This window comes from Styela clava, chromosome 8, assembly GCF_964204865.1.
Source record: "Styela clava chromosome 8, kaStyClav1.hap1.2, whole genome shotgun sequence".
Taxonomy (NCBI): domain Eukaryota; kingdom Metazoa; phylum Chordata; class Ascidiacea; order Stolidobranchia; family Styelidae; genus Styela; species Styela clava.
Genome location: NC_135257.1, coordinates 4,022,056 through 4,049,509, shown reverse-complemented (window position 1 = coordinate 4,049,509; position 27,454 = coordinate 4,022,056). Strand labels below are relative to the sequence as shown.

Genomic DNA, 27,454 nt, shown 5'->3' with positions numbered 1-27,454 from the left:
GGCTACTTTTATCTGGCGTTTTTCAGAGCAAAAAGGGTGTATTTTAGGCATTGGCCGAGCCAGATTTAGTTGGTAGATTTATGTGTGCCACATTTTTTCTAATTTCCTGAATTCTGAAACTAGGCCAAACACCACTTGTGCCACTTTTTAGCTCAGTTGTGTCAGCCTACTATGAACTGTCAAATTGAATAATTCCAATTTTTAATGCAGTATGTCAGGTCAGAGTATCAAATTGTGCTTTATTGTATTTTTAAGGATTTGTCTGAATGAACTGTTGAACTTTCAACTGGGCTATATATTGACCAAATACTGAGATAGGTAACTGAAATGTATAAATGTTTAGACTATTTACAGATATACTATTTAAATCTTTAGGTGTTCAAATAAGTGCCAAATATCTAATGATTTGAGATGTGCAACTGGTAATGCTCCATACAATTCTGCAATTAGTGTTTCCAAGCTTCCATTCCAGTCAATTCTCACTCGACTCATCCTAGCCCAAAATTAACAAAAATATAATTTAAGGTAGTGACAAAATCTCAGAATCCTAATACAGTAATATGTTCAAGCATGAATATAATGAATGTATTTTAAAAATTTTGGTCATGATCTTCAAAAAAGAAAAATTTTAGAACCATTCCTATAGATTTAGTTTATCATGTAAACTTAGGAATTTGCCCCTCCTGCAAAAAAATAAATTAAGCTATTATACAAGTTTTCTCTAAAATTGACAACGAATTAGTTTTGTTTTTGCAACAAATAAACAACTGCACATAATTTGTGGTCTTATTGTTTTGGGTTGATAGTTTATCAATATTATTAAGTCGTCTAGTCTGTTTTTTTTCTGTATTTTTCTTCCGATATGACTTAGCAAAGTCATACCTTTTTATTATCCATACTGGCTATTCAATTTTGGATTGCGGGTCTGGTATAGTTTAGTACCACATGCACTTATAGTTGGCCTGGCTCAACAATTTTTGCATATGTCATTCCTAACCCCCACCTGACCATGTCACTGAAAAATTACGTCATCACAGATTCACAGCGTAATAAGGCTCTCCAAAATATACGAATGGTCGTCCAAAACTTGCAGACATCACCCGAAACTGAGCAAGCTATTTCTCTTGTTTCTCGTCGCAATGATCCTGATACGAGAGAGATCGCCGGAGTTGGTGAGTTCGTTATCGGTGGCGCAGATGCGATTTCGAGCGATTGTAACTCTACTTTGGCAGGCTCTATGACGTGATTGTGATGTCATACAGACCTAATTTTTGGATGCCATAGTCAGATGGGGGTTGGGAAATGGGAATAACATATGCAAAATTCGTTATGTTACGCCCACTGCAAGTACTTGTGGTACTAAACTATACTAGATAGACCCTGGATTACTTGGTAAAAGGAAGGAAGGGGTTGTCAGAGATATGATGAATATTTGAAAAATTTAGCTCTTCCATTATATTAAAATGAAATGTATGTAAATATTGGTCAATATTTAGATTGAATTCCCTGTTTTTAGCTGGAATTGTTTTATTATCAAAAAACAAATATATAAGATTGAATATAAGTTACAGTACTGCATTAAATGAATTACAAATGTCATTTTATACCACTGTGATCAATTCAATTATAGATTTACTCTTTATTAAAAACTAGAATACACTGAGTTACATATTCTGTGCATTTTGATTATTAAGCAAAACATTCATATTTCATCTATGATTATCATCCCAATGTGTATTGAAGAAGCTAATTTTACACTCTAAATGTGATGTATGGTTGAATTTTTGTATATAATTTTACAATGTTGAAGAATATTTTGTATATAAGTTTGAGTTATTATTTGTATAACCTGATATACTACATTCTTTTATTTATAACAATTTTTCATTTCCTAGCAGGAAATTCTATTCATAATTGTTATAGAGTTCCATCTATAGAAATGGGGAATTGTCATACTGTTGGACCAAATGAAGCCTTGGTTGTATCAGGTAATATTGCATTTTGTTTTTCAATAATTTTATACCAATATTTTAGTAATATTTATATTTTAAATATTTTTATTTTAAAAAATTTATTTTTAAAATATGGTTCAAACTTGTTTCCGTTCCAACCATCAAAATATATTCTTTCTGTTTGTATCTGACGACTGACGGTGTCATATCATTTCATGACAAATGGCTAATAAATTATTAAATATGTGTCTGATTGATTGGCTGCTTTTTATCTTCTTCTGGTTCCATTCATTATGTAGTAGTAAAATCGGCATGCATGTTTGACTGCTATTCATATAGCTTATTTTTAGTTTAGTATATTTTGAATGGTACTATCAGTCATATTTCATATGTCATTTTCCAAGTTCCAGTATCAATGATTCAATTTAATCTATTTTGCCATCTTGTACCTTGAAGTATTAAAAAGTAATCTTCTCGACTATCTATATCAGGACATGTCATGTGTCATGTGATTTTGTTTATGTGATAGTGTGATACTCCTATCTCATAAATGGTAAAAAGGTCTTCAACAACTGAACTTGCTTTTTGATCCTGCTTTATGATTTATATATATGTATATGTAATACTTATATGTTCTAATGATATTTTGAACCTGTGCCATATTTTAATATGGCTTATTCTTCAAATACTATTACCGAATTACTATGAGCTATATAAGCTACCGTATTGGTATTGTTTATTGCTAATGGCCTATGTTATGTTTATAAGGCACTTCCTGCTGTTAAACTAATGTAAATGAGTACATTTCAACCATTGGAACTGCAGTATTGAACTACATTTACATTATGTTTCTGACTTTATCAATAATTTTTGATTTTTTTTATCCAGGTGGATGTTGTGGAGGTGATCATAAGCAATATGTTATTGGTGGATGGGCATGGGCTTGGTGTATGGTTACTGAAGTACAAAGGTATTGTGTTTCTTAAATTATTAACAATAATTTTGAAAATAGTAATGAAACTGTTGTATTTAGTAATATTGTGGTCTATTTTACATCTTCAATCACCACATTTACTTGCTCATTATTATTTATGACTGTTATATTATGTCACATGACAATGTGACATTGAAGGAGATTATTTTTCCCTGTTTACTTTGAATTACAAAAAAGATATCTCTCGTGATCGTGATCGTTGAATATTTTGCAAAACTGACTTAATAGGCAAAGCGTTATGCCTCATTAGTCATTTGTCACATGACTTTATGATTCATTTAGTCATGTTTTCTTAATAACGCTCAGTTTTTATAGTAGAGTTTACACATCACTGATCAAGAATGTTATGTACATACTTATGTGTAAATAGTATGCTGAATGAAATGAACAAAAATACAATGATGTTTGAAAATACTGAATAGTATTAAATATCTGATGGCACTGAATGCAACTTATTCTCTATATATATCACAATCGTTTTAATTAACTGTGCATTCACATTGTTTTGAACTGCAATCAAACTGTCAATGATGTCAAAGTGGGTGCCTTTTTTAAAACTTGGTGAAATTTTTTGCACCATTTATTTGACACTGAAATTACATATTCTACAATTTAGAACTCACTTGATCATTTTTGTTTATTCAAACTGGTTTTAGACCAAAATTGCTGATTATCTGTTTCATTTTTAATAAATGTGTATTGATCAGTGACATCATGACTCCTGCTTTGTATGGTCATGAATGCATGAGAATGTCAACAATGTACTTGAAAACAATGTTTTTAAGAGCTATATCCGACTCTAATAACATATATTGTGTGACTCAAATTCCTGTATTGCCCTTCAATATATTCATTATTGTTTGCACAATGGCTAACAGGATACTGAAATCTTGCAAAATATTATTTCAGTCTTTCAGTATTCATAAAACTCGTCTGGTCTAAAACCGATTCATTTTTTTGGAAAATGTATTAAATTTAGACATTTATTTACATATTATTGATATATGAAGTAACTACTGAATATTGCAATCTTTTTTTACTTCACTTCAATATTGCGTTGTACAACTCTTATGAGTTTCTGGTAGGTATTGAAGTGTTTTTGGTTCACTACAAAACAAAGCACTGCAATTTAAATGCAATTTACTTCTCAATATGATACAACTACAAAATTTCAAAAATCAAGGGGCATTGATTTTACTATCTTATTAAACATCACACATATTCCACTTGAAATTATTCATGGGCCAGCTTATGATCATAAATCACAATTTTATTTGAAACTTCAGATTATCATTGGAAGTGATGACGTTAAATCCAGTGTGTGAGAATGTCGAAACTGCTCAGGGTGTCCCATTGACAGTAACTGGAGTTGCACAGGTATTTTCCGTGTTTTTGTAAAAAAAAAGAAGATAATATGGTACTATCTAATCAAGAAAGCATGCATATAATTTCTCATAAAAATAACATCTTTTCCTTAAAATTACCATGACAATAGAGAGAGGAGAGAGAACATGGTTACTCTGTGATGATTTTTGAAATCGTGGCCTGCTTTACTTGAGCATAGCAGAATAAATGCTGATGAATTTTTCAGCCAAATGACCCAAGATTATAATTAGGCGACCGAACTTTGGGTCACACCGACCATGTTATTGGAAAACATTGCATTATAGTATAGTTGTGATGCACTTGAGTATAACAGCAATTAAATGATTAAGAATAGCTAATGGCATATCAAAATAACTTATGTGTAGTTATCCTGTCAATTCGCTATTCATTTTGATTCTTATACTTCTAAGATTTTCCATGACAAAACATTCCTAAACAAAGTTGATTTAATAATTTATAATCTGCCCCATCATAATTAAAATATTCGTCTCTCTTCATTAAATATAGATATTTGTTCTGGATAATCCTTATTCTCATTGCTATTGAATTTCAATTTAGTATATGTATTATTTTTGCAGGTCAAGGTCATGACTGAGAAAGATCTTCTTGCTTCAGCTTGTGAGCAATTTTTGGGTAAAACAATTACTGAGATTGAACAAGTTCTTCTTCAGACTTTGGAAGGTCATCTCAGAGCTATTCTCGGTAAGTTCTTATTGTAATGGTGAACAGAAATGTACTGATCATGGTGCAAATTTATATTCCAATCAAACACACTTTGCGAGCTCAAAAACCATCATGGTTTATATATGGTAATGAAATGGTATTTACCTAGGAACCCTCACTGTTGAAGAAATCTACCAGGACAGAGACAGATTTGCCTCTCTCGTACGAGAAGTTGCTGCACCTGATGTGGGTCGTATGGGTATTGAAGTTCTGAGTTTTGTTATCAAGGATGTATCTGATCGTGTAGATTATCTCTCATCTATTGGACGTGCACAAACAGCTGTTGTAAAACGTGATGCAGATATTGGTGTTGCTGAAGCAGACAGAGATGCAGGAATTCGGGTATTGACTTAGGATTCTGAATGTGGTAGTTTTATGCTTTGGTATCATTTTGGGTGTAAGGTAGTATGTAAAGCGTGAAAGCTTTTGAGGCAAGATTTCTTGCTTGACATGCAGTCATGAATGTTATTTTTTTTATGTTTTGTTATGCCAATCGAATTCTCTCATTTGTAATAATGTCCCAACTTTTTTACTATCAGTGGCAACGCTGCTGGTATTGATCACAATTGAAACTAATGTTAACAACGCATCGTCGAAAGTATTTAATTGCTCAAATGCTTAAATTTGTATTAATATAAATAAAATTTCATAATCATAGGAATCTGAATGCGAAAAAGCAAAGATGGATGTTACTTTTGATGCACAAACCAAGGTTGCCGACTCAGAACGTCTGTTCGAAATGGCTCAAGCTTCGTTTCAGAAGGAAGTGAATGCTGCGGTATGGTTTGTTCAGAATATATTTTTTCTCAATATTTTAATATATATTTAAGTAAGCTATTTACCCCTTATAAATATTTCGTATAATTTCAGCAAGCCGATGCTAGACTTGCGTTTGAATTGCAAGCCGCTAAAGAACGACAACAAATTCGTGCTGAAGAAATTCAAATTCAGGTTGTTGAACGGCATAAACAGATTGATGTCGAAGCAAAAGAAATTGAACGTAAAGACAGAGAATTGGAAGCTACTGTTCGTAAACCAGCAGAAGCTGAAGCTTACAAAGTAGAAACTTTAGCCGAGGGAAGAAAGTAAGATAAATATATTATAATTTTCTCAGTTTTTTGTCTTGCATAACATTTTCAACAAGTTATACAAATTTAAATATAAACTAGAAGCTACAAACTAGAAACTCATTTTGCTAGCTCTGTGCAAAAATATGACTTGAAATCAGGGGTTGGTAACCTTTTGTCGCTCGTGGGCCAAAATTAACGGTTGCAGGTCTTGGCGGGCTGCACATATTTTTAGAAAGTTAAAAACCGAGCAGATGGCCGATAAATTACAATATTTTTACACAGATCAGAAGTGGAAATTTTTAATTTTAACAAGCAGCGCGCATTAACTGCGAAAGCTCTTGAACTCAACTTTGTCGTCTTACTTGATTGAAAAAAAAAATTTACAAATGACATTTAATGTAACACTTTTTCTTGCATCACTATTGATACGTTTTCGATCTGGATCTGGCCCGCGGGCCGTAGGTTGTCGACCCATGACCTAAATAAATCATGTCACTTATCCCCCTATGCTTTCGCGGCGCAGGTGGAATCATATGCATATATTCTGTATTTCTAAGATTATTAACCTTTTTTCAACGATTAGAACGAAAACTGTGGAGCAAGCCAGAGCTGAGGCTGAGAAAATTAAACGAGTGGGTAAAGCACAAGCTTTTTCAATTGAAGCTATCGGTAAAGCAGAAGCAGAAAGTATGAGACAAAAAGCTGCCGCTTACAAACAATATGGAGATGCTGCTTTGATGTCGCTCATCTTGGAATCTCTGCCGAAGGTATTTTACAAAAGGATTGCAAATTTGAGATATTAAACTTGTAATCAAGTTTTAACACAGAAAATTTTTCCATCACAAAGTCTTTGTAATAGTGATGTTAAATAACCATTTGTTTTAAATTGACGAATGTATCTACAACTGTTTGATAAAGCCCACTGAAAATAATCCTATTCCATATTGTAACCAGGGATGGCCATAACCGATATTAGACTATTCCGAATGCATTCTAAAATAATATTTTGGAATCTGGAATTCCGAATACGTTCTAAAATCCCACAAGGCATATATTTTATTCACTTTTCTAAAATCGAAGGAAGACATTGTCATGCGAAGCAGATATAAATGAAACAAAGGCATGTGTGATATGATTGAAATTTGTAGTTCTCATGCTCCTGAGAATAGAGAATTAATATACATTAAAGTATTACATACGAGGTAAGGCTAAAAAGAAACGGGACTGACATCACAGATTGCGCAACACGATTAACCATCGGTAATCAACACTTTTGCAGTGTGGCGTAATATGTGTTCTTTGTTTAACAGCTGTTTTGACACAATATCGCAATTATTTTTGCTTTTCAGGATCTATAAGTGAATGTGATAAATTTCTTGTTGAAAAAAAATGCTGTGCGAGGTCTGATTGAGTTTTTTGGCGATAGGGGGTTTAATTAAAGAATGACGACTGAGCAAAGAATTAACATTAAATTTTGTGTCAAACTTGGACACAAAATGAAACGAATTGATTTTTCCCAAAGTGATTTGGCTGTCCCCTGACAAACAATAAAGATGAATATTAAAACGAGTACAAGCAACCAGGCATAATATAAAGTAAGAATATACCAATTCACTTACATTTAAATGAGGCTTTGTCAAAACTGATAATCCCAATGTAAAAAACTTAGATTATCCATACCCAATGACTATAGCATCGATAACAAGCTTTTGTAAACAGATCTAAACATAGACAAAGTAGTAGACACTAGACAGTTAAACACAACAAGTAGTAATCCGATCCAATAATCCGATGCAGTGAACAACATGTAAACACACCAAAATGGAGTAGTACCAAGATAAATTAGTCAAATGTTCAAACCAGTCATCAACAGGACTATAAAAATAAAATAATAAAAGGATTGAATCCGATTCCAGAATTTCTGACAATGAAGACAGAAAATCCTGTTTTAATATTTAAATCCTTTCATGTTGGCTGTGATTTTTGCCTCGACAAACGACTATTTTCAATTACATTGAAATATAATATAATTATAAAATATTTTCAATCCAAACGTTGATGGCCGTGAACAAATGTGTGCGCAATATTCAATATTATTATAGATATTAAAAACGATATTTGGAGGTATTTGATCCCTGATTGTAACATATGGCATTTTGTATCAAATGTCAACCTACCATGCAAAATCTGGAAATAGTTTAACATTTAATGATTCATCCCATGCAATCAACATAATTAAGCATTGGAATTCAAAGCATAGTTTTGCATTGGTCTTTTTCATTTGAAAATGTTATCTGTTTTTGTTCTGATTTTTCATATCATAGCTGGTGAATTGTGATACTTTGCCTGTATATTTTTCTTTCATGAATACATTTTAATGACATCCTTCCGTATTTTATTTAGATTGCGGCTGAAGTAGCAGCACCATTGTCTCGCATCGATGAGATTGTACTGCTTGGTGATGCAGATCGCACAACAAGTGAAGTGACAAAGTTGTTATCCGAGCTACCACCGGCTGTACAAGCCATTACAGGAGTAGACTTGTCAAAGGTTGGTTGTTACCTTTGCGTATATTTGGACATTTTTGCATTCCTCAATACAAAAAGTTAATTAGGATTCTAGTCATATTGTCCACATAGACTATACCTGTAATAAAATTCCATTTACTATACACTTTTATTTGCTTAGCATATCTTTAGTTTTAGATTTTACAATAAATATAATTATTCCCCAATCTCCATATTACTTGAAAATAAAGGGAACAACTACTGAAATGAGTACTTGCTGAAAATATCAAATTATTGATTACAACAAAATGTTATGTTAAACCTCACTGTATTCTGATGTCCTGCCAATTATAAATTATATGTTTATTGTGTAACGGTAGAGCTAATGATTGGAACATTGGTTTTGTGAATTTAGTCTTGTGTGTCAAGGAAATTGCTTCATTTCCTACTCCCACATTCCTTAATTACTTCCTTCCAAACTGCTTGGTAATATTTCTTATTGTGCAGCACCATACGATGTCCGAATGGTTGAAATTCTATTTTCGGTTATAATTAGTTTCAATATAAACCTGAATTTGAATACGGCGGTTGAAAAATGACAGATATTCGAAGAATAAATTTTTGTTTTCATATTTTGACTCTTTGTGCTATATCATTATCGTGTCATTATTATATTCAGTGGTTTTTGACCCGCGTGTTCCATTTCTCACTAGCTATTCATATAAATCGTTTTTTCTTTTGCAATTAGGTCTTGAGGCAGATACCTGGAGCAAAATAGAATCTTGATTTGAAGATGTGTTGTATATCAGATTCACAGACTCATAGAAAAGATATTTTCCAATAAAGAGAGACAAGGAAACCATAATTGTCTTAACTGTAGTAACACTGCACTAAATTTTTATCAATAATAAATTTGTAATTATTGTCTCCTAAAAAGTACATTTAAGTTTTAACATTTAATGAGAAATTTTTCTTGTCATGATATTGCATGCTGATAGCGAGACTAAAATTTGCAAAAACTGTCAAAGTTGGAGAGCATTCATTAACCCTACAGATGGAAGAATTTTAGGCTTTTTATTTTCCACTTTTTTTTACATTTGAATTGTAAGATCAAGATTGTAGACTTACCTATTACAATGTCTGGCATTTGATCTGTAGGTATCTTGTTGTATTCAATAAGCATGAACAGTCCTCAAGCTTATTTCTATTCAACTTTGACAAAAGTGTAAATTTGCTCAGGTTTTATTTGTATATTATATATAACTGTATGTTTTGTAACTCATTTGTTGATTTTACCGATTTAATTTTCTAACCATAGCTATCATTTACAGCTTCATTATGCATGTTGTTTTTTATGTTAAGTAGGTATCTAGTTTCAGATGGGTAACTAAATATGGTGTATTTCAGTTTTTGTGATGCATGTTTTATTGCTTGTTCTTTTTCTGTGCCTTTATGTTTTTACAGTTTAAACATGAACTTCAGCTTTTTCCTCAAAATTAAATGTGTTGTACAGGGTGGCCTTGAAAAAAACAGAACCCGACATATTCTAGAAAAAGCATAGCTCTTGTGCATATCGTCCTTGGTTACTGAAATTTGAGGGTATGTACCATCAGACACAAACAGAAGTTTAAATCTTGAAATAAATGTTCTCCAGATTTGCAGAAGTTAATATTAAATTTATTGGTTCTGTTTTTTTGGGTCTCCGTGTAAAATTTGAGTTTTGTTTGACTAGTTTTACTCAAGAAGGAAAAGTAAATGCTTTTAAATTTTTTAAAGATGGCTGAATCAATTGCAATATTTGTTGGTGACTGCATTTTTAATTGGTTTGCAGGTCTACCTGTTTGCTGTATTAAACTATAGCTGATGTATAGTTTTAAATATTTTTACGAATTACATTAAGACAAGTATTATTGAAACTATTCTTGGAAATATGAATTTACCATTTCAATGATTGTGGTGATATAATAAGTAGTGAATGTTTATAGGCCATAGAAGTAGTTGGGATTTTATTTAGCTATGCTTTGATCGAATTTTTTCAGAAATATTTCTGCAAAATTTTAACTGGAACTGTATTAAGTATTCTTTATTGTGTCCAGTCCCATTGCAATAACTAAGCCACACCAGTGATTCTAAGTTGTGTGTAGCATGTAGACATGTGGAATTCTCTCGGTCATCAAATTTTCAACTATGCCTATTACATTCTCGTAATCAGGCAGCATTGTGATAACAATTCCTGATTTGAAAAACTGTTCAGAAAATTTTTTATTTACTGTTCATTGGTAATGTTGTAACATCATTTTTTGCTCGTTCCATCCTTTGTGTGAAGGCTAAGTTTTAACAAAAGATCATGAGTACAGTTGCTAATGGTGATATGTTTGAATAATGATATATATTTTGTGTTTCTTTTTCAATAAGGCCTACTTTTGATTTTTTGCAAGTAGTTTATGTATGTTTGAGTTTTATGCACAAATATGTGTAAATTCAATAAGATGAGCCCCCTTTTCCTTTTACTCAAAGCTTATTTTTTGGTACGTCCAAGTTTTGGTAGAGTTATTTGTAGACTATATAGATACACAGCGGGTGCTATATCTTATATATGCAGTTTCAATTTGCATGTATGGCATCAAGCCTCTTGTTATGGACATACTAAATGTAAATACACCTAATAAACATGACTCATAGAAAAGTGTGGTTTTATGGATCGAAAACAAAGTTACTTGCTAAATGTTGTTCTGCATGGTTTTAGTATTATCGAAGTCGCAGCCACTTAGCTTGACATCTTTCATTAAGTCTCGTCACGCTATGTTGTAGACTTCATTTCATTTGTTTATTTGCCAGCTATTTATTCAAAGGCAGGGAAGACCAAAGGTGTTTGTTTGAAGAAATTTAGGACACATTTGTGGAATGTGACAATTTATATTGAGGGTATAATAGTAGTCTTCATTCGTTTCTACCTGCCTCATTTTTCCAAGTTTACGTACGTTTCAAGTAATAGCGGCTGATGCTGTACAAGGATATGCGTGAATCAACAAGTTGCTTTCAGATCTGACCCATTCGTCAGCTTTCTCTGTCTATGTGATAGTGAACACACTCCCCATGTTTGATGATTTATTCATGTTTAAGAGTGGTTGTTCCCAACACTTTTTGCGTCATGACATGACCCCATTTGGATATTTTCGCAACATACTGGGGTCAGCTTATTGGGCAGATTGGCTATGGACCAGAAAGTGCCAGAAGTAAGTTACTTATGAAAACGAGTTGCTTTGTTGCGTGTACCACAGGTTCTCAAAGTGTTCCATATGGAGCCTGAGGGCTCGAAAAGAGAGCGCACATTGGTGCTCAATTGGCAAAAGATCTGCCTTGTCTCATTAGGTGATACCGAAGCTATGGTGATGAAAATGCATAACTTGTACCTATATATTACTCATTTCATTGTGCGTAGAAAGTTGTCTTCTACAGTAAATAAACTCACAGATTAACAACTGAACTGGGATAAATACTTACTCAACGTGATTGCACACTAACCCTCGTCACGTACAGTTGCAATAATTTAGTAAAACCTACTCAAAGATAATTTAAACACAAAAATCCAATGCATAAGTGGTACCTATTTACCATCAAATTAAAATGTATGCCATCAACAGAAAAGACATGGTGGTAAGAATGAGTCTAGTTAGATTTTAGCACTGAAGCCCTAATAATTGGTATCCAATATTTCTCATTTTTTGTTATTTCGCTCGTGTAGAAATTTCTATTTTTCCATCACTGATTCAGATGCATTTTATTGTTTCGTTTGGCAACCCCCCTGAGAAAGCAGGAACCATAAGAAATAACATGCAGTATCAAAATATATTTTTATTTTTAACAAATTATAAGTTTATTATAATACAAGTTTTCTCAACAAGAATTTTGTTGCATTCTCCAACAACCTGAATAAATAAAAAATGCTTGTAATTAGAGAATTACATAAAAATGATGACCAGTATGTATATCTTCTATTGAAGTGTTGAAATTTCTGGATTTATATATTTTTTCAACACCGATGCAAATTTTGGAGGATCATTGTATTAATTTCATTGGATGCTAACAGGGAGACCCAAAAAAATGACAACCCATAAATTTTTCCTACAAAAATGAAAGAGTTTATTTGATTAACACTTGTGTGTGTATGTGTACGATTGTATCTAAAAGTTTCAGCAACCCAAGACGCTTTGCACAAAAGTCATATTCTCTCTACAACAAGTTCTAAATGGCCCATTTTAGGGGGTTTCACCCTGTGTTTATGAGACGGACAGACAATGAACAGGTCATCACTCATACATAGCAGCTAATAATGCATTTAATGAAGCAAACTGCAGGGCAGTTCATCGTTCGACTAAAAAGCTCACAAAATCAGCTCAATAGAACCTGATATCATGTTCTTACTTGTGAAAAATTTATGAAGCGACTTTCATTGGTCTGACAATTCCTTCCCTTGATGGTGGTTTAGCAGACAACAACTTTACACCCGGTGCTTTTCCACCAGGTGGCATCGATTCACTTCTGTTCTCATAGTCATGACTGGTTAAAACTAGTGAAAGCTCTGGTCAAGGAATAGATATACAACATAAAAGCTAGTTTTATATTTCCTTGCCTGATTTATAGTGGATAAAGGTCTCCTATAACCTGATCAAATCATATAGTGAGAAGCTACCAAAAAACAGGATGAATATCAGGCTTTCCCAGCAATTGAAGAATGGTTACTTAAAAAACAGTTACTACTATGCTGATTCTCTGCTGAAGTTTTTCACTGACAAATGGGAAAATAAATCATTTGCAATTTTACAGGCTATTGCAAATTCCCACGGTCTGTTTTCTGGTATCTTATTTATTTTTTTATTATGTATTACATGCCTTGTGGGGACTTTTGTGTCCAACCCATTTGTGAAACAAGTTGAGCGGAGGCCTATATTATATCTAATTGAATTTCATTTTTGTTTCGAAGGTGGAAGAATGGGACAAGGTAACTAGAAAATAATGTAGCATTCATCTGCTGTGGCCAATAACGTGAAAATATGCCTAGACTATGGCAATGGTCAGCTAATTTAATTGACTCAAATATGTTTAATGTGTTGCAACACCCAGTAACAAATTCGAACTATTGCAGAATTCAGGGAATTAACGTTTAGTAAGTATCATTAGACAAGCCTCAAGCCTTGAATAGAATATTAGTCCAATTAGAAAAGGATATTTGCTGAGATCGGTAAACATAATGTCTCAGTTTCAGTTATAATTTCCATCTGATGGTTGATGGTACCGACACCAGAATCTCCTTCTACACCTACGGCGATTGCATAGCATTCAATGTGAAGAAGAGTATCCATGCCTGCTGCAACCTAGTAAGTAGCAAATGTAAATATGAATCTTGCAATCAGGGATTGCCAAAACCAAAAACTCACTATTTTGAATACATTCTGAAAAATAGTTTATGGAATATCGAATTGATTCTAAATTGGGGGCAAGTTTGTGTAGAAAATTACTATATCTTCATGTTATCACATTTTGAACGACATATATATTTAAAGGTCGTTGTTTTCTCTGTGTTGTTTGTTATCACTTGAGATATTGTACGTTTTTATCTGTTTGTCTGGCAGCTTGAAATTACTAATTTCCAGGTATAAATATATTCCTAAAATAAAAAAATTGGTATATCAAATATAATGAAATTTGAATGTATTCGAATATTCTATTCGTTTTGGACATCCCTGATTACAATATCCTGAATAATAAAACCGGAGTGGGGAAATGGTGCAAGTATTAGTTGAGTGGTAAGATGAATGTTCCATATGACTCCAAACGGACAAAAAATTTACAACTTAGAATTCAATACCAGATTCAAGATGCAAAAGATTTAGGCAACAAACATTTTGGTATGGGCAAATTCTGTAAATACAACTTGAATTTTGATTCCAATATCAGAAAATATAAAACTATGTCTCCACATGAACTTCCTTGGTGGGAAGGAAAAATAAGAAAAATGACTCACTGGGCCCGGAGTATAATGAACTCTTAATCCAGTGCCAGGTGGAGGTTGTTTGATTTTGAATCTACAAGTATCAATACCAGTGTTTTTCAATCTTGCTGTATAACTGTATGTATTCCCTTCTTTCAAAACCCCAAAAATAATCTGAAAATAAAGTTCATGAATGAAGGTTGAAATAAGATGTTGAAAAAAGGTAATGTTAAATCCATTTTTCAAGTAGTACATCACATATATGAGAAGTAAGGCTATTAAGAAGTTGAAAAATGACAACTGTCAAAAAATATTCTATTATATTGAGCTTACTAGACACATATATAATATATATATAATAATATTTTTATATTTTTGGATTACATTTGAAGATTGACCATATATTAGGCACCTAAATTTATTTTTATACTCATATATATACGCACAATTCATCTTCAGACATACATACACATGAGTGTAGTCAATTTAGGCAAATGAAAATACTTCAAATCTCCGCAATTGCCTATATCATAGAGGACTAGTCACAAGACAGAGATTTAGATTTTTATATATTTTAATAGGTTAGAAGACTTTCAAGAATCCTTTTTCTAAGAATTGAATAGTGCTAACAAATCCATTTCTTGTAAAACCAAACCTCCGGTGGTAACAATTCAAATCCTCTCTTCGCATTTCCTCGCATAACAGATTCAGCAACTGATGATGTTTTTACTTTTCTTCTGACAGGATCTTCAACTGATGTGAACTAGATAAACAACATACATTATAAGTAATGAATGAGTGGAAAATTTTTCAGCGATTTGGCAATGAAATTTTTTATAAAATTTGATTGATATGCTGTTATATTGATAAAGGTCAGAAATATTTTTGCATGCGTTGAATAAAAAATATGGTTGAAAAATTACTACTAAGGTTGAATGAAAAGTAGTCGAGTGTGTAAATTGCTGTTTTAATTTCAATTTGTATCTAGACATTGAAAGGAAGTTGTTTGCTATAATAAGAATTTATAGTAAGATTTACTTTTGACTGTACTGAAATTTTTCAAATGCAAATTTGTTCTAATTTTTCAGTGAATGTGTAGTTTGTGCTCTGTGTGCAAGGTCATGCGCCAGTGGCTATTTTACATATCACATATAGCTTTTGGTTGTACATTGGATTTTCAACTTTAATATATGCGTAGCTAGCAACGGTTTGTCCAGAATTCCACACTACAGCAAACCAAACCTGTTTATTTGGAAATGCTGCTGGTTTATCACTAAGTATTGAAGCTGGTAATTTGACTTTCTCTTTTCTTGGTTCACCATTAACATCGTACAGTAGACTTCTTGTCAAAACAAGATCTGATCCTCCAGTTGTTTCCATTTGCATCATCATTCCACTCGATGAGGAACTGTCTTCAATGAATGATGCTCCTGTAAGAATGTTACCAAAAGCAAAAAAAATCACATGATTATCTCAATGGCACAAAAAAATGGATATTTCACAGTACCATGCTTTGCTGTAATCTCTAAAAAATCAAAATAAAAAGAACTTGCCACAAAGATTCCTAATTACATGGAAATGGAAGAGTCAACAAATCAACAAATAAACTAGATTTTTTGAAATTTTCCAACTTACAGGGAATCATTGTTGAATATCTCATTAAAAACATAGACCCTCAAAAACATAACCCAGGTCATTTGGAACATATTCTAGAATGAACATAGAAGTGAAAATTTGTGAAGAGTGTAAACATTTGGGCAGAATCATACACAAACAGAAGTTCAAGTGTTAAATCCTCAGTCTCATAGGAGACGAGATTGTTCCAGTAGCAACTATTGACTTAACTTGAATCAAAAATTCAAATGAATATGTAAAATTTTCATATGAATTCATATGAATATTATAAAATAAAAAGACAATATGGAATTTGTGTACTCTTTGTGGGTACAGTTTCTTTGGGTCACCCTATCACTGTGATGGCTTTGAGAAGTAAAAACATAAAAGACAGAATGTTATAATAAATCAAACATTATTATTGAGTTTATTTATACCTTCTCTTCTTTGAGCAGAAGTTGGGTTTTCAGGGATAGGTGAAGGTTGGAATTGTCCATAATTCACGTCTGGTAGGCTTTGTCTTGTTGCATTCGATTCCCCACTGTATGCATGGCTTGGAGTCGGATTACCTAATGAAACATGGAAGTACTTTACCATACTCATAAAATGACATTGACTATGGTATGTTCAAAATATGCACATAAAAATATATTAGTGCTTTTCAATCAAAGTTCTGTTAGTTTTGGGGGTTCTGTAGGGTTCCGTGAGAGTTCCTTTTTAAGTGGACTACGTCAATGTGTGCCATTTCCCAATATCTATTTGTGTGAACTGTATTTTCTGCTTTAAAAACTATCAAGAATAAGAACATGAGTTGCTTCAGTAGTGTGGATATGTGCATAAATATTTCATTGAGCAACATGGAGTTAGAATTTGGAGGTTTGTAAGTTAAATACGAAAGAAGTACACCCATTAAATTATTTACATTTCAATTTTAATAACTTTACATCGTTATTGTTGGAGTGTCCAGCACCGAGATATTGGACTTTCATACATTTATTGGTGTTTTTGAATTATTGTTAAGGATAAAACGGTTAGTACATAAAATTAGAATTTGTGTAGGTAAGTGGGCCAGCTATCTCAAGATAAAAAATTTAGTTACTTGGTCTAGCTGCCTGCCTTGCTTGGGATGCTGCAAATGGCGTTGGATTTTCTGGTCGTACTTTTGTAGGTGTTCCAGAACCACTCGCATGACCAGGTGTTGGGTTAGTTGGTCGCATTTTCGAAGGAGTGTCAGATACCGGAATGTTGGTGGTGGCGCCTGGCAAAAATTGCAATTGTGAAAAATTGTGAGATTATTAGTTAGAGCAGTTGATTTCAACCTTTTTAGTGAAGTAAAACCCTAATGTAACCTCTAAGCAATAGTCTAATTGTCTAAATCGTATAAATTATAAATATGTATAAAACCAAACCTAATACTGACAAAACAAAATGCTATCCAAAGTGTAGCAAGTTTAATAGTTGATTATATTTTAACAATATACATTGATATTATAGACTCTCAGATTGGAATAGAAACTTGTGTAACCCCTTGACTGCACTGGTAGTTAAAAGTAAATTCAACTGAAAAATTGTTTAAAGAACAGCTCACCATTTTCTGAAGCTCTGGATTGCGATGGAGTGGTCAATGGTTCTCCACTTCCTCTCGCCGGTGTTGTTTGCGACACCGATTTTTTATCACCAACTTTTTCTTTCCTAGCCATTTTTGCTTCCGTTCCATCTTTCCGCGGATCTGGAGCAAGTTGACGTGAAAGTGCTTCAAGATCAGGTGCTTGTGTCATCAACCATGCCCTGCCTTCTTCACTTTCAAAATACGGAGGAACGTCTCTGTGTTTCAATGCTCCACGACCAAGCTTCTCTTCATCGATAGAACGTCTGGAAGATAGAGAAAATTTAGATGGTGAGAAAAAAAGGTGTTTATGGATGCTATCAAAAAAGCTGATATTTGTTACTGCAAACTGAAGAGAACCACTGCAAAAGATAGTGTGAGCAATTAATAAAGCATTACAACATGAATGTATGACAGTTTTGTGGTGGCATTGGGCAATGCCATTGAGGAAAAATTAAGTCCAGTATATTGGTATAAATTGTACAAAAGTCAGAGTACGACTTGCATATAACACCATCCAAGGATCCAATAAAAATTGGATGAATAAAGTACTTTTATCAACAAGTCTCAAAAAGTCTGACTTATATTAGAGAAATGTGCAATAAAGTATAATCATAGTAACATGCGTAACTAACAGATTTATATTGTAGAAATACAATTACAATGAAATAAGTCTTCTTCAATTTATAAATCAGACAACCTTATTCTGTCCCAATCATCTTGCGTCAGTTTATTTCTTGGTGGATCAGGTTTCTGCATAGGAGGTGGGGTGACAGCTTCTTCATAAATTGCTCTGATAACATTTGGTGATTGTTGATTATGAACTGCTGAAGCCTTTGTTGCAGTTTTTACACCTTCAGCAGGTTGACCAGATGGTTGTGGTGCAGTTGGAGATTTAGGAGAAACCTAGTTGAATATCGAAAAGAGGGCATATTGAACCTAAAATCTACATCTTTAGAGGAGAATTAGTTTTAATTAAGGCAAAGGATTGATAAGGTAATTTATTGAGGTCAATTTTTAACATGCTCTACTTTAAATTTAGACCAAAAATAACAAATGTAAATTGAAATAAGTGTAAAGTGTAGCCAACAGACCAGACTGATATTCTGTTTGACTTGACTGAAGCAAGATAATGTACAGTTATTACACAGTGAATAAGAAAAATGCAAACTGTGAACTTGAATGAGATAGAAATACAGATTTCCAAATATTATATATATATATATATTGTTTAATAAAATTTTCAAATAGTTGCACAGCTTGAAATTTGAAGAATTTTAACATTCATGCTATGATAGAGGAACACTAAGGCGATAAATCAAATGGTGAACCGTGACTTATCAAGTGGCCATCCCAGGCATGGGGATATTTAACCAGTAAATTGTTCTATTGGATCGATTTCGGTGATAAAGGAAGCCGTAATTGATCAGCGGTAATGTGAATCACTGCACATAATTATCACTCAGCGATTATGAACATGAGAACTCATTCAGGGCAATCAGCAGTGAAACAACGAGAGTTTTCCTTATACCTTGCACGATGCGCCGAACAATGAGAAAACAATAAAACACAACAGACACAAACATAATTTGATTATTTTTTTTAATTAAATAAATGAAATTCAATTATTAGAAAATATTTTACTGTATCAATCACATACCTGTCCTTCATCAAATTCTAGAACAAGCGATAACAAATCATTTGCTCGAACTTTTTCATCCCAAGATCTTGGATCATTCACTTCTGCTTCTTGTCTTTGTTTTTCTCTATTTTTTATCATATTCCCAATCTCAATCAAATTGTTTCTCAAATGACTTCGAAGATCTTTTTTAAACATAAAAATGATTGTCACATACAAGAAGATTAAAAGCTGACAGGCAAGTTATTTTGGTGGCAACAAAAAGAGAGAATAAACCACCTAAATCAGTGGTTCTTAAACTTTATGTGCCTGCGAACCCCGTATGCTTCTCTGAAGTAATCGCGGAGCCCCACAATTTTCAAAACAAAAACACAATGGAAGAACAGAGCATGGAGCTGCTATCCGGACAACATTTAAAAATGTTACAATTATAAATACTCTTAATTTAAATATGTTATTCTTATGTGTTGTTCTTAGAAATGTTCATAAATTGTTGAGTATTAAGTATTCGAAGCATGGGTAACCAGCGTTGGGTACAAGTCTCTAAATCCCGTCAAGTCGAGCCTTGGGCTATCTTAGTCTTAAGTCCCATCAAATTTCAAAATTCAAGTCCCAAGTCTAGTCACAGAACTCTTGAGTTCCAAGTGAAGTCGCTTCGCTGCATCCTCAAATCTTGAGTTTAGTCCAAGCCATAGTAGATTTTACAAATAATAATAAAATTGATAAATAAGAGAGAGATGACACTACGACTTCAAGTCACTGACTTAGGTCTCCCCAACACTTGATAATATACATTTACAGTATAATCAGTATGCAAGTTTATATGAAATCTTCACTGAAGATGAATGGTGCTTTGAAACATACAGAGTATATGAAAATAGTTTCCATACAATACCTACCACTAGAAACAGGATTGAACTGAACCAACTGTCGGAGTTCAAGAACAGCAGGACATGGTGGTACAGGAGGAGGTTCAGGTATACCAGGAGCACTTCCAACTGCCAGACCTTTTCCTGCAGTTGTTCCAAATGGTGGACCAGTTGTCTTTTCCTCTCTGAATTTGAATGAAAACTCATGGATAGTATGGAGAACAGAGGTTAGGAAGAATATTTCACATCAAGTTAAGAAGTTAATGAATAATTCTCATATCTTTTTTCGGACCTCCTGAAGTATGCGCACCAAGATGGCGTACAACCTGAACTCAGGTTGTGTACCAGGTTAGGGTTCAGGTTATGCGACATCTTGGTGCGCATACTTCAGGAGTACCCTTTTTTCCCATGACTAACTCGTGGGGAATTTGAAATACATATATAAGGTATAATCCAGTGTTTTTCAAGGTGACTTTTGAAATGGCTCTGGAGTTTTTATTGGAAAAAATGTATGACTGATATTGAACCAAGGTTTGGAAGTTCAACTTGATAAGGTGATAAAAAGACACAAGGAGTGGTCTGATCATAGACTTTTTTACTGTATTGTTTATATAATTACAAACATGATATAAAATAACATGTTATAGGATACTCAAAATCTTCATTGAAGGTTTTGGGGGCCTAAGATTTCTTTCGACGCTGAAAATATGCCACAAGTGTAGAAAGGTTGAGAATGAGAAGCACTGATATAAACAACTTTTCAATTGGGCACATTATTCTATCGATGAGTCAGTCGGCAATATCATTTTCTACATTATTTCAAAAGCAGAACACTTTATTATTAGTTTATTAGAAAAACATACCGTTGTGGAAACAGTGCAAGATCTCTACTTCTAATGTTTTCTGGTATTATGTTTTCTTCCAATTTTTGAGTTAGCCAAGCTTCACTACTGTTGCCAAAATGTGGACGCATTACTGTGATTCCTGTGATAATAAATATTGCCAATATTATTATGAAGTTGCAAGATAGAGGAAAATTTAGTTGAAATATTGAGTAAAAAAATATATGTATGACAAAACTGGAGACTCACATCAACTCCTTGGAAGGAACTGTACTCAAAAGAAGCTTGATCGATGTTATGCTTTGTTATAAGCAACAGACATATCCCTCAGACTTTATTTTTTACAGGATAGAATAGGATTTACATATTTATCCTGGGGTAAAGTTATCAAGGCAGTTTTATCTTACATTGATAAATGAGAATTTCAATTACCACTAAATATGATATAAGTGTCCTTTAGGACCAGCATCAGATCAAACAGAACACATTGATGCAGATGTTTTAGCATTTTTTTGAATGAGAGTTTAACCACAGGTTTATAAATGTGATTCAGACATATGAATTGCTTATCCCTCAGATACCAGTTGGATACTTTCCAAATTTACTGTGCTAGGGAGAATAAGAAATTCGTAGAAGGTCGATCAGATGGCCAAATCATATGTGAAACTACAGCCTCTCCTTCGGTTACCTGTCAACGTCATATATTGAAATAGATAACCAGATATTTGTTTCAGAAACATTTACTTGATGGTGTAGGATACCACATCCAGACCAGGGGTGAACCACTCTGCGATAGCAAGGAGTCTAGCAATCATCTTGCACATAATTATCCCAATGAGACTCAAACATGCCAATCCATGCAGGGCAATAGAGGAGGACGGAAAATGTAGCCCTAATGCTTAGCATGATGCGCCAACTGCAGAGTTCAAAATGAGTACTGAACTGAATGTGGACCTGCTTATGATCATGGTTAGTACGAAGCTAGTTAAAAGACCTGCATTACAAACATGAAAAAGGTATCCTTGATACCACATTTCTGAAGCTGTTTATAAACTTTATTTCATACCTACAACACCGGGAGTGTCAGGTAATGGTTCTTTTATAACAGCTGTCGTAGGATCAAGTTGAGCATCTGCCAAATATTCTTGTACATCTTTATATCTGAGTAATTCAGTTCCTGTGCCATTCTCATGAATAATAAAAAATCTAAAAAATCAATGTAAATTGATGAGGATGAATAAGAAATTAGTGCTTCTATATTATTATCAAAAATGTAACATATTAAATTAGTGAATATCAGTATCTAGCGATATTTGCATATCCTATCGGAATTTTTTCCATCCTTATTAGTGGTTCAATCAAAGATCTTCACGTACTAAGCATTTCTAATTAGGACTACATGCCAACTACAGGGAGAGTAAATCAAATATTCATATATACCCTGTGATGTGTTAAATATGGGATACAAGAATATCTGATATGTTAAAAATAGTTGCAGATACAGAAATGAAGAACCTATTACCTTGGTGGATGATGATCAAGTGGATCAGATGTTGTTGATACTTGTGGTAATATTGATGCTGATTCACCAGCACCAGATGCTCCATCACTTGCTGCATTTGTTACACTGATATCCCCAAATTTTTTAACCTGTTATAAGATTTGGGTTTAACATTATTCTTGAACTTTACTGGGGAAGATCTGGAGTTTTATTATTATTAAAGATCTGGAGTTTTATTATTACCAAATCACTCAATTATTTGTCGGTGAGTTCTGTATGGTTTTCTGAATTATATAACTGAAATATATTACTAGAGATAGATATTATCAGCAATGGTATTTTAGAGCCATCAGATCACAGACTGACAAGGGATTCCCCACTCCAATGGAATTACTTGAAGCAAAAGTGCTTCTATTCTGAAAAGTAGTTTAAGAACAAGAAGAACGAGCAGTTTCACATTTCAATGAAATCTAATGTAACAAATATTATTTCGTTGGGGACACGCTTGCCATCACACCTCTGATTACCCTGCGCAGGTTCACAGATTTGAATCCTGTGCAGGATAATGTGGGAGAAGATTGCTAGACTCCTCACTGTTGTAGGGTGGTTCACATAACCACTGGGCAATAATGTCCTCCGCCATCATCGAGTTCATGCATCTGAAACAAATAACTGGCTAACTAATCCCATACCCGACATGGACCACTAACTGGACAAGATGTTGTGGTACACGGTACACCATAAGGTTAAGGTGTCTCATCACCTTTTCTCTACCAAGATGAATATGAAAATTCTATCCTATTCCCATTCAGTGACACTAAATAGTATGGGGATTGTAATTAGAACTCATGGAAAAATAGAATTGAAAAAAGCTCAAACATCAATCTCTATAAATCTATAGGTAGTATCTGGCACATACTTGAAAAACATTTCCTTCATGATCAAGAGCTTCACAACAAACATCTGCATTGTGTCTCATAATATAGGAACCAAGTGGTGTCATCTGTGCTTGGAATACATTATCTACATTTGTGCCTGAAAATATTTGTTGAATTAAATGACTTAATAAACCAAAGAATCGTGATATATTAGGCTTGCGAACAAAATAAATGAAAAAGGTAAATTTTGGAAAATTTATAATGTACTAAAAATAGTTATCAGGAATGGATATCAATACACTTTACTAGAATCGTTTCAATCGCTTTTCAATGAAATATCAATTCAATCTTTACAGCAGAATGTTCAAATTTAATTAGTAAATTAAAGACATCCATAAACAGTCTCTCAGGATTTAGATAATCAAAATTATTTTGTTATCTGGAACAAGCATGTGTTACACAGGTTGTCACAAAAAACCTTGAACATTATAAATTCTTTATGAATTAAATAATTAATGAAATATGGGAGTTTTCTTGCCCCGCCCTGTATGACTGTGGCTTATTTCAAGATTTACTTCCGACATATATCAATAAAAAAAAATCTTTCAGAGAATTAGAGTTAAAATATCCTTCCTATGAAAATTCTTACAATTCTTGTGGTGAATTTACTTGAAGTTTAAAATGACTTGATTCTAATTAAATATGTTTAAGAAAACTTGCCTTCCTCTGTTTCTGTTTCATTCGTAATACCAGCGTATAAATCATTATCAGGACGTGGAGTGTATGTTACTGCACCATCACAATCTATATCAATACGTCCGCCATTCCAGTGACTCATCTGAAACAATAGTATTGTTTAAATCTACTATTTTCTAGCCCACCTTGGTTGGGCAATTTGACATTTGATTCCAACTATAATCAGCTTTGCGGTATCTTTTTAATAAATCTTTTTCTTTACTGTTCACTCCGGTTTAGAAAATCAATCAATTTGGCAATGGAAACCATTATAAAATTATTACGTAATAAGGAGTCATTTTTATTTTTGTTTATTATGTAATTTATCTTAAGTTTATTGCGTTTTTCTTAGTTTATCCTATCTTTGTGGTTGTGTGTGTGTGTGGGGGTGCCTGTGAGTGTGTGTGAATTAGTTGAATAATTTTAGGTGAGTGAACACGTACCACTTCCTTTTGGCAAAACCTTCTATCTTATATTCTGTACGGTTTCAACTTTATCTAATGTTTTGTTTGCTCTCCTGATTTTATAATCAGTTTTTATTTATTTGTTTTTATCAATCATTTTATCGCCTGTTATGCTGATTATGGAGTCGAAATAAACTTATACTTATAATTAATTAAGGGAATGATATTGATATTACACATATATAACTAATTGTACGAGTTTTAATTTCAAACCACTGATGTCCTTAGTTTTTGATCCAAACACATTTTTAGTTTAAAATCCACAGAACATAAAGAGCAAATTGCAAAATTAAGCATTACAAATATTTTGTAAACAACAACAAAACAGGAAATTTTTACATATCTCCAAAATCTATTCTTTTTACAGCTTTCAAATTGAAATAATTTTGATGTTATTATGATTAAAACATAGAACTTCCAAAAACTTTTATTAATACAGTTAATTTCATATATATTGGAATTGAGAATTGTTCCTCTATGCCAGGTTTGTGCCATACATACACTGTACTTTATACGTTCACTATTAAGAAACCAAACTCATACAATATTCATAAATTGTAACACCCTAATTGAAGAGAAAACTAAAATTGAATTTGGCATATATACCTGATATGTAGAATCAGGAGATGTTAATAAATTTGTTCCACTTCCGAATACAGTAAGACACGATCCTTCATCACAGTTGAAAGAGATTGTTGCATATCCTGGACATTCCACTCTTACATGTCGAACTGTGTTCGAAGCATTCACTGAGGTCTCTATGAATGTGAGCGATTGTGATCAAATAATATAGTTACTCAAATATGTATTTTAGCAATCACAAAATGAATTACTGTAATCCACTTTAACGAAGAGTTATTTATTATTGTAACAAATTGATTCAGTCCTAATTATAAATGAAATTTTTAAAAATAAAATTGTGAACTACCGTATATTTATACCCAATATTTTTGCTATAATCCTGACACTGTCAATTTTGTTTTATTTTTTCTGTGATGGAGCCCAGTATCTAAGCATTTTATTTGATTAAATGTGTTTTTTGTAGTTGACCAGTTTATAGGTAGACTAGTGTGGCTGACTTTACGTTTCCAACTGATTGAATGTAATTACTCTATATTTTAAAAAAATTAAAGAATTAATAAAAATAATTAATACCGTCTTCTCCTTCAGCTTCATACAATGCTTTCTCAATTTCTCTATTGTATTGTGTTATCCTAGTACCATCAGAATGATCACAAACAACACTTCCATCTGGACGTTCAACTCGAATCACATGATCTTCTCTTGACAACAGTACCTAGGTAACAGTAATTTACCTCTTTAGACCAGGACAATTCTTGTATTATGAATCTCCCCAAAAGCAGCACAATGGGCTGCTACTGTTTTTCTCATCTCTTTTCAATATATTCCACCTATTGTCTATTTTGGATATCTATTTTCTTCTACACTAGGCATAAAATTCTGTTTCATTTATTTGTTCAATGTTCAAGGATCCTTAGCTAGTGTTACGTACAATCACACTCTGGCTTTTGTACATTTTGAATAGATTATAAAATGTATGCATAGGCTACATATTTAATATAATAATATTGAATACCTAAACAGTTTTAGTAAAATTATGAAGTAATATTTCTGTATTTTCGTCACAATTGGGAAATGTTGGCTGATAGCTGAAGCATTAAATATAAATAGTCTAGGGTTAAAAATATTGAATTCAGACCCCATGCCCACTAGCTGACTAGGCTGCAATAAATTTGGTAGAGAATGGCAAAACTAAAAGGTACAAGTTCTTTCAAAAATAGTTGTTTTTTATTTATCAAAGGATGCAGAGTCTCATATGGAATGTAGGTATGAAAACGTCGCAAAGAAAAGCATCTCTCTTGGTGAAAAAAAAAAATTACTACCATATAACTAAGATATATATGACTTACTTCCCCTGTGACTGGATCAGTAGCTGAATAACAAAACAATGGTTCTTTATTGACTTTCTCTCCATTTGGTTTAGTAACATATCTTTCTCCATTCATACACACAGTGTGCCATGATGCTGCTTTTTCTAAATCAGCTTCTGCTGTTGCACCTGCGTCTGCTTCTAAACCGGCAGCTGCAGTCAAGGTTCCTCCTGCTCCACCACCAGTATCTGTCCCTGCCACCGATGGATCAGTGGCAGTTGTGTTGGGATTGGTTTTGCCACTGGATTTTCGACCTTTGGATCCTAAAAAATATGAGTTTTGACAAAATATTATAAAAACCAGAATAGGGATATTCGAAACTGGGTGATTTACTAATATAGATAGATTACAAATAATATTCTGAATCTGGAAAATTGATAATACGGGTTACCTCCCCCCAAAAAACAGGACCTAGGTTGTTTGGAACATATTCTAGAATTAATATAACTTTTGTGCATATCATCTTATATTAGTGAAACTTTTGGGTACAATCGTATGCAATCAGAAGTTGAACCGTTAAATAAATTTCCTTCATTTTCGTATAAGTAATTTAAAAATTTATGGGTTCTGTTTTTTTGGGCCACTCATAACAAATTAAATTGTAAAAGAACATTTTCATCATTATTTGCATTACTGGCCAAGAAGCAATTTTATTATCACAAGTAGTAAAAAAACTTTTGTAGATTGGTATGGCTATAAAAATTCAATCAATGATATTTTATCCATCTAT

General features: G+C 33.0%; 2 protein-coding genes across 2 annotated transcripts in view; one reads left to right on the top strand and one right to left on the bottom strand.

Moving 5' to 3' along the window:
• The first annotated feature begins 1,833 nt into the window (after nucleotides 1–1,833).
• Nucleotides 1,834–11,318, top strand: LOC120345450 (flotillin-2-like). The gene is made up of 10 exons (XM_039414902.2): nucleotides 1,834–1,988; nucleotides 2,841–2,922; nucleotides 4,233–4,323; nucleotides 4,911–5,034; nucleotides 5,165–5,397; nucleotides 5,714–5,833; nucleotides 5,926–6,140; nucleotides 6,709–6,892; nucleotides 8,529–8,675; nucleotides 9,381–11,318. The coding sequence occupies exons 1-10, from the start codon at nucleotides 1,940–1,942 to the stop codon at nucleotides 9,408–9,410; spliced, it is 1,275 nt and encodes a 424-aa protein (XP_039270836.2). The 5' UTR covers nucleotides 1,834–1,939; the 3' UTR covers nucleotides 9,411–11,318.
• Nucleotides 11,319–12,462: 1,144 nt separating this feature from the next.
• The window catches only part of LOC120346414 (sperm-associated antigen 17-like), a 33,642-nt gene continuing 18,650 nt past the window's right edge, over nucleotides 12,463–27,454 (bottom strand). The window contains exons 26-45 of the mRNA XM_039416142.2: nucleotides 26,704–26,987; nucleotides 25,928–26,069; nucleotides 25,379–25,530; nucleotides 24,294–24,411; nucleotides 23,615–23,730; nucleotides 22,717–22,844; nucleotides 22,261–22,400; nucleotides 21,216–21,336; nucleotides 20,383–20,537; nucleotides 19,505–19,668; nucleotides 18,545–18,750; nucleotides 17,827–18,110; nucleotides 17,338–17,496; nucleotides 16,676–16,807; nucleotides 15,867–16,054; nucleotides 15,280–15,387; nucleotides 14,658–14,798; nucleotides 13,863–14,007; nucleotides 13,058–13,205; nucleotides 12,463–12,561 (exon numbers count right to left, since the gene is read on the bottom strand). Of these exons, the coding sequence (XP_039272076.2) occupies nucleotides 13,069–13,205; nucleotides 13,863–14,007; nucleotides 14,658–14,798; nucleotides 15,280–15,387; nucleotides 15,867–16,054; nucleotides 16,676–16,807; nucleotides 17,338–17,496; nucleotides 17,827–18,110; nucleotides 18,545–18,750; nucleotides 19,505–19,668; nucleotides 20,383–20,537; nucleotides 21,216–21,336; nucleotides 22,261–22,400; nucleotides 22,717–22,844; nucleotides 23,615–23,730; nucleotides 24,294–24,411; nucleotides 25,379–25,530; nucleotides 25,928–26,069; nucleotides 26,704–26,987 (3,020 nt within the window). The 3' untranslated portion in view covers nucleotides 12,463–12,561; nucleotides 13,058–13,068. The remainder of the gene's footprint in view (nucleotides 12,562–13,057; nucleotides 13,206–13,862; nucleotides 14,008–14,657; nucleotides 14,799–15,279; nucleotides 15,388–15,866; nucleotides 16,055–16,675; nucleotides 16,808–17,337; nucleotides 17,497–17,826; nucleotides 18,111–18,544; nucleotides 18,751–19,504; nucleotides 19,669–20,382; nucleotides 20,538–21,215; nucleotides 21,337–22,260; nucleotides 22,401–22,716; nucleotides 22,845–23,614; nucleotides 23,731–24,293; nucleotides 24,412–25,378; nucleotides 25,531–25,927; nucleotides 26,070–26,703; nucleotides 26,988–27,454) is intronic.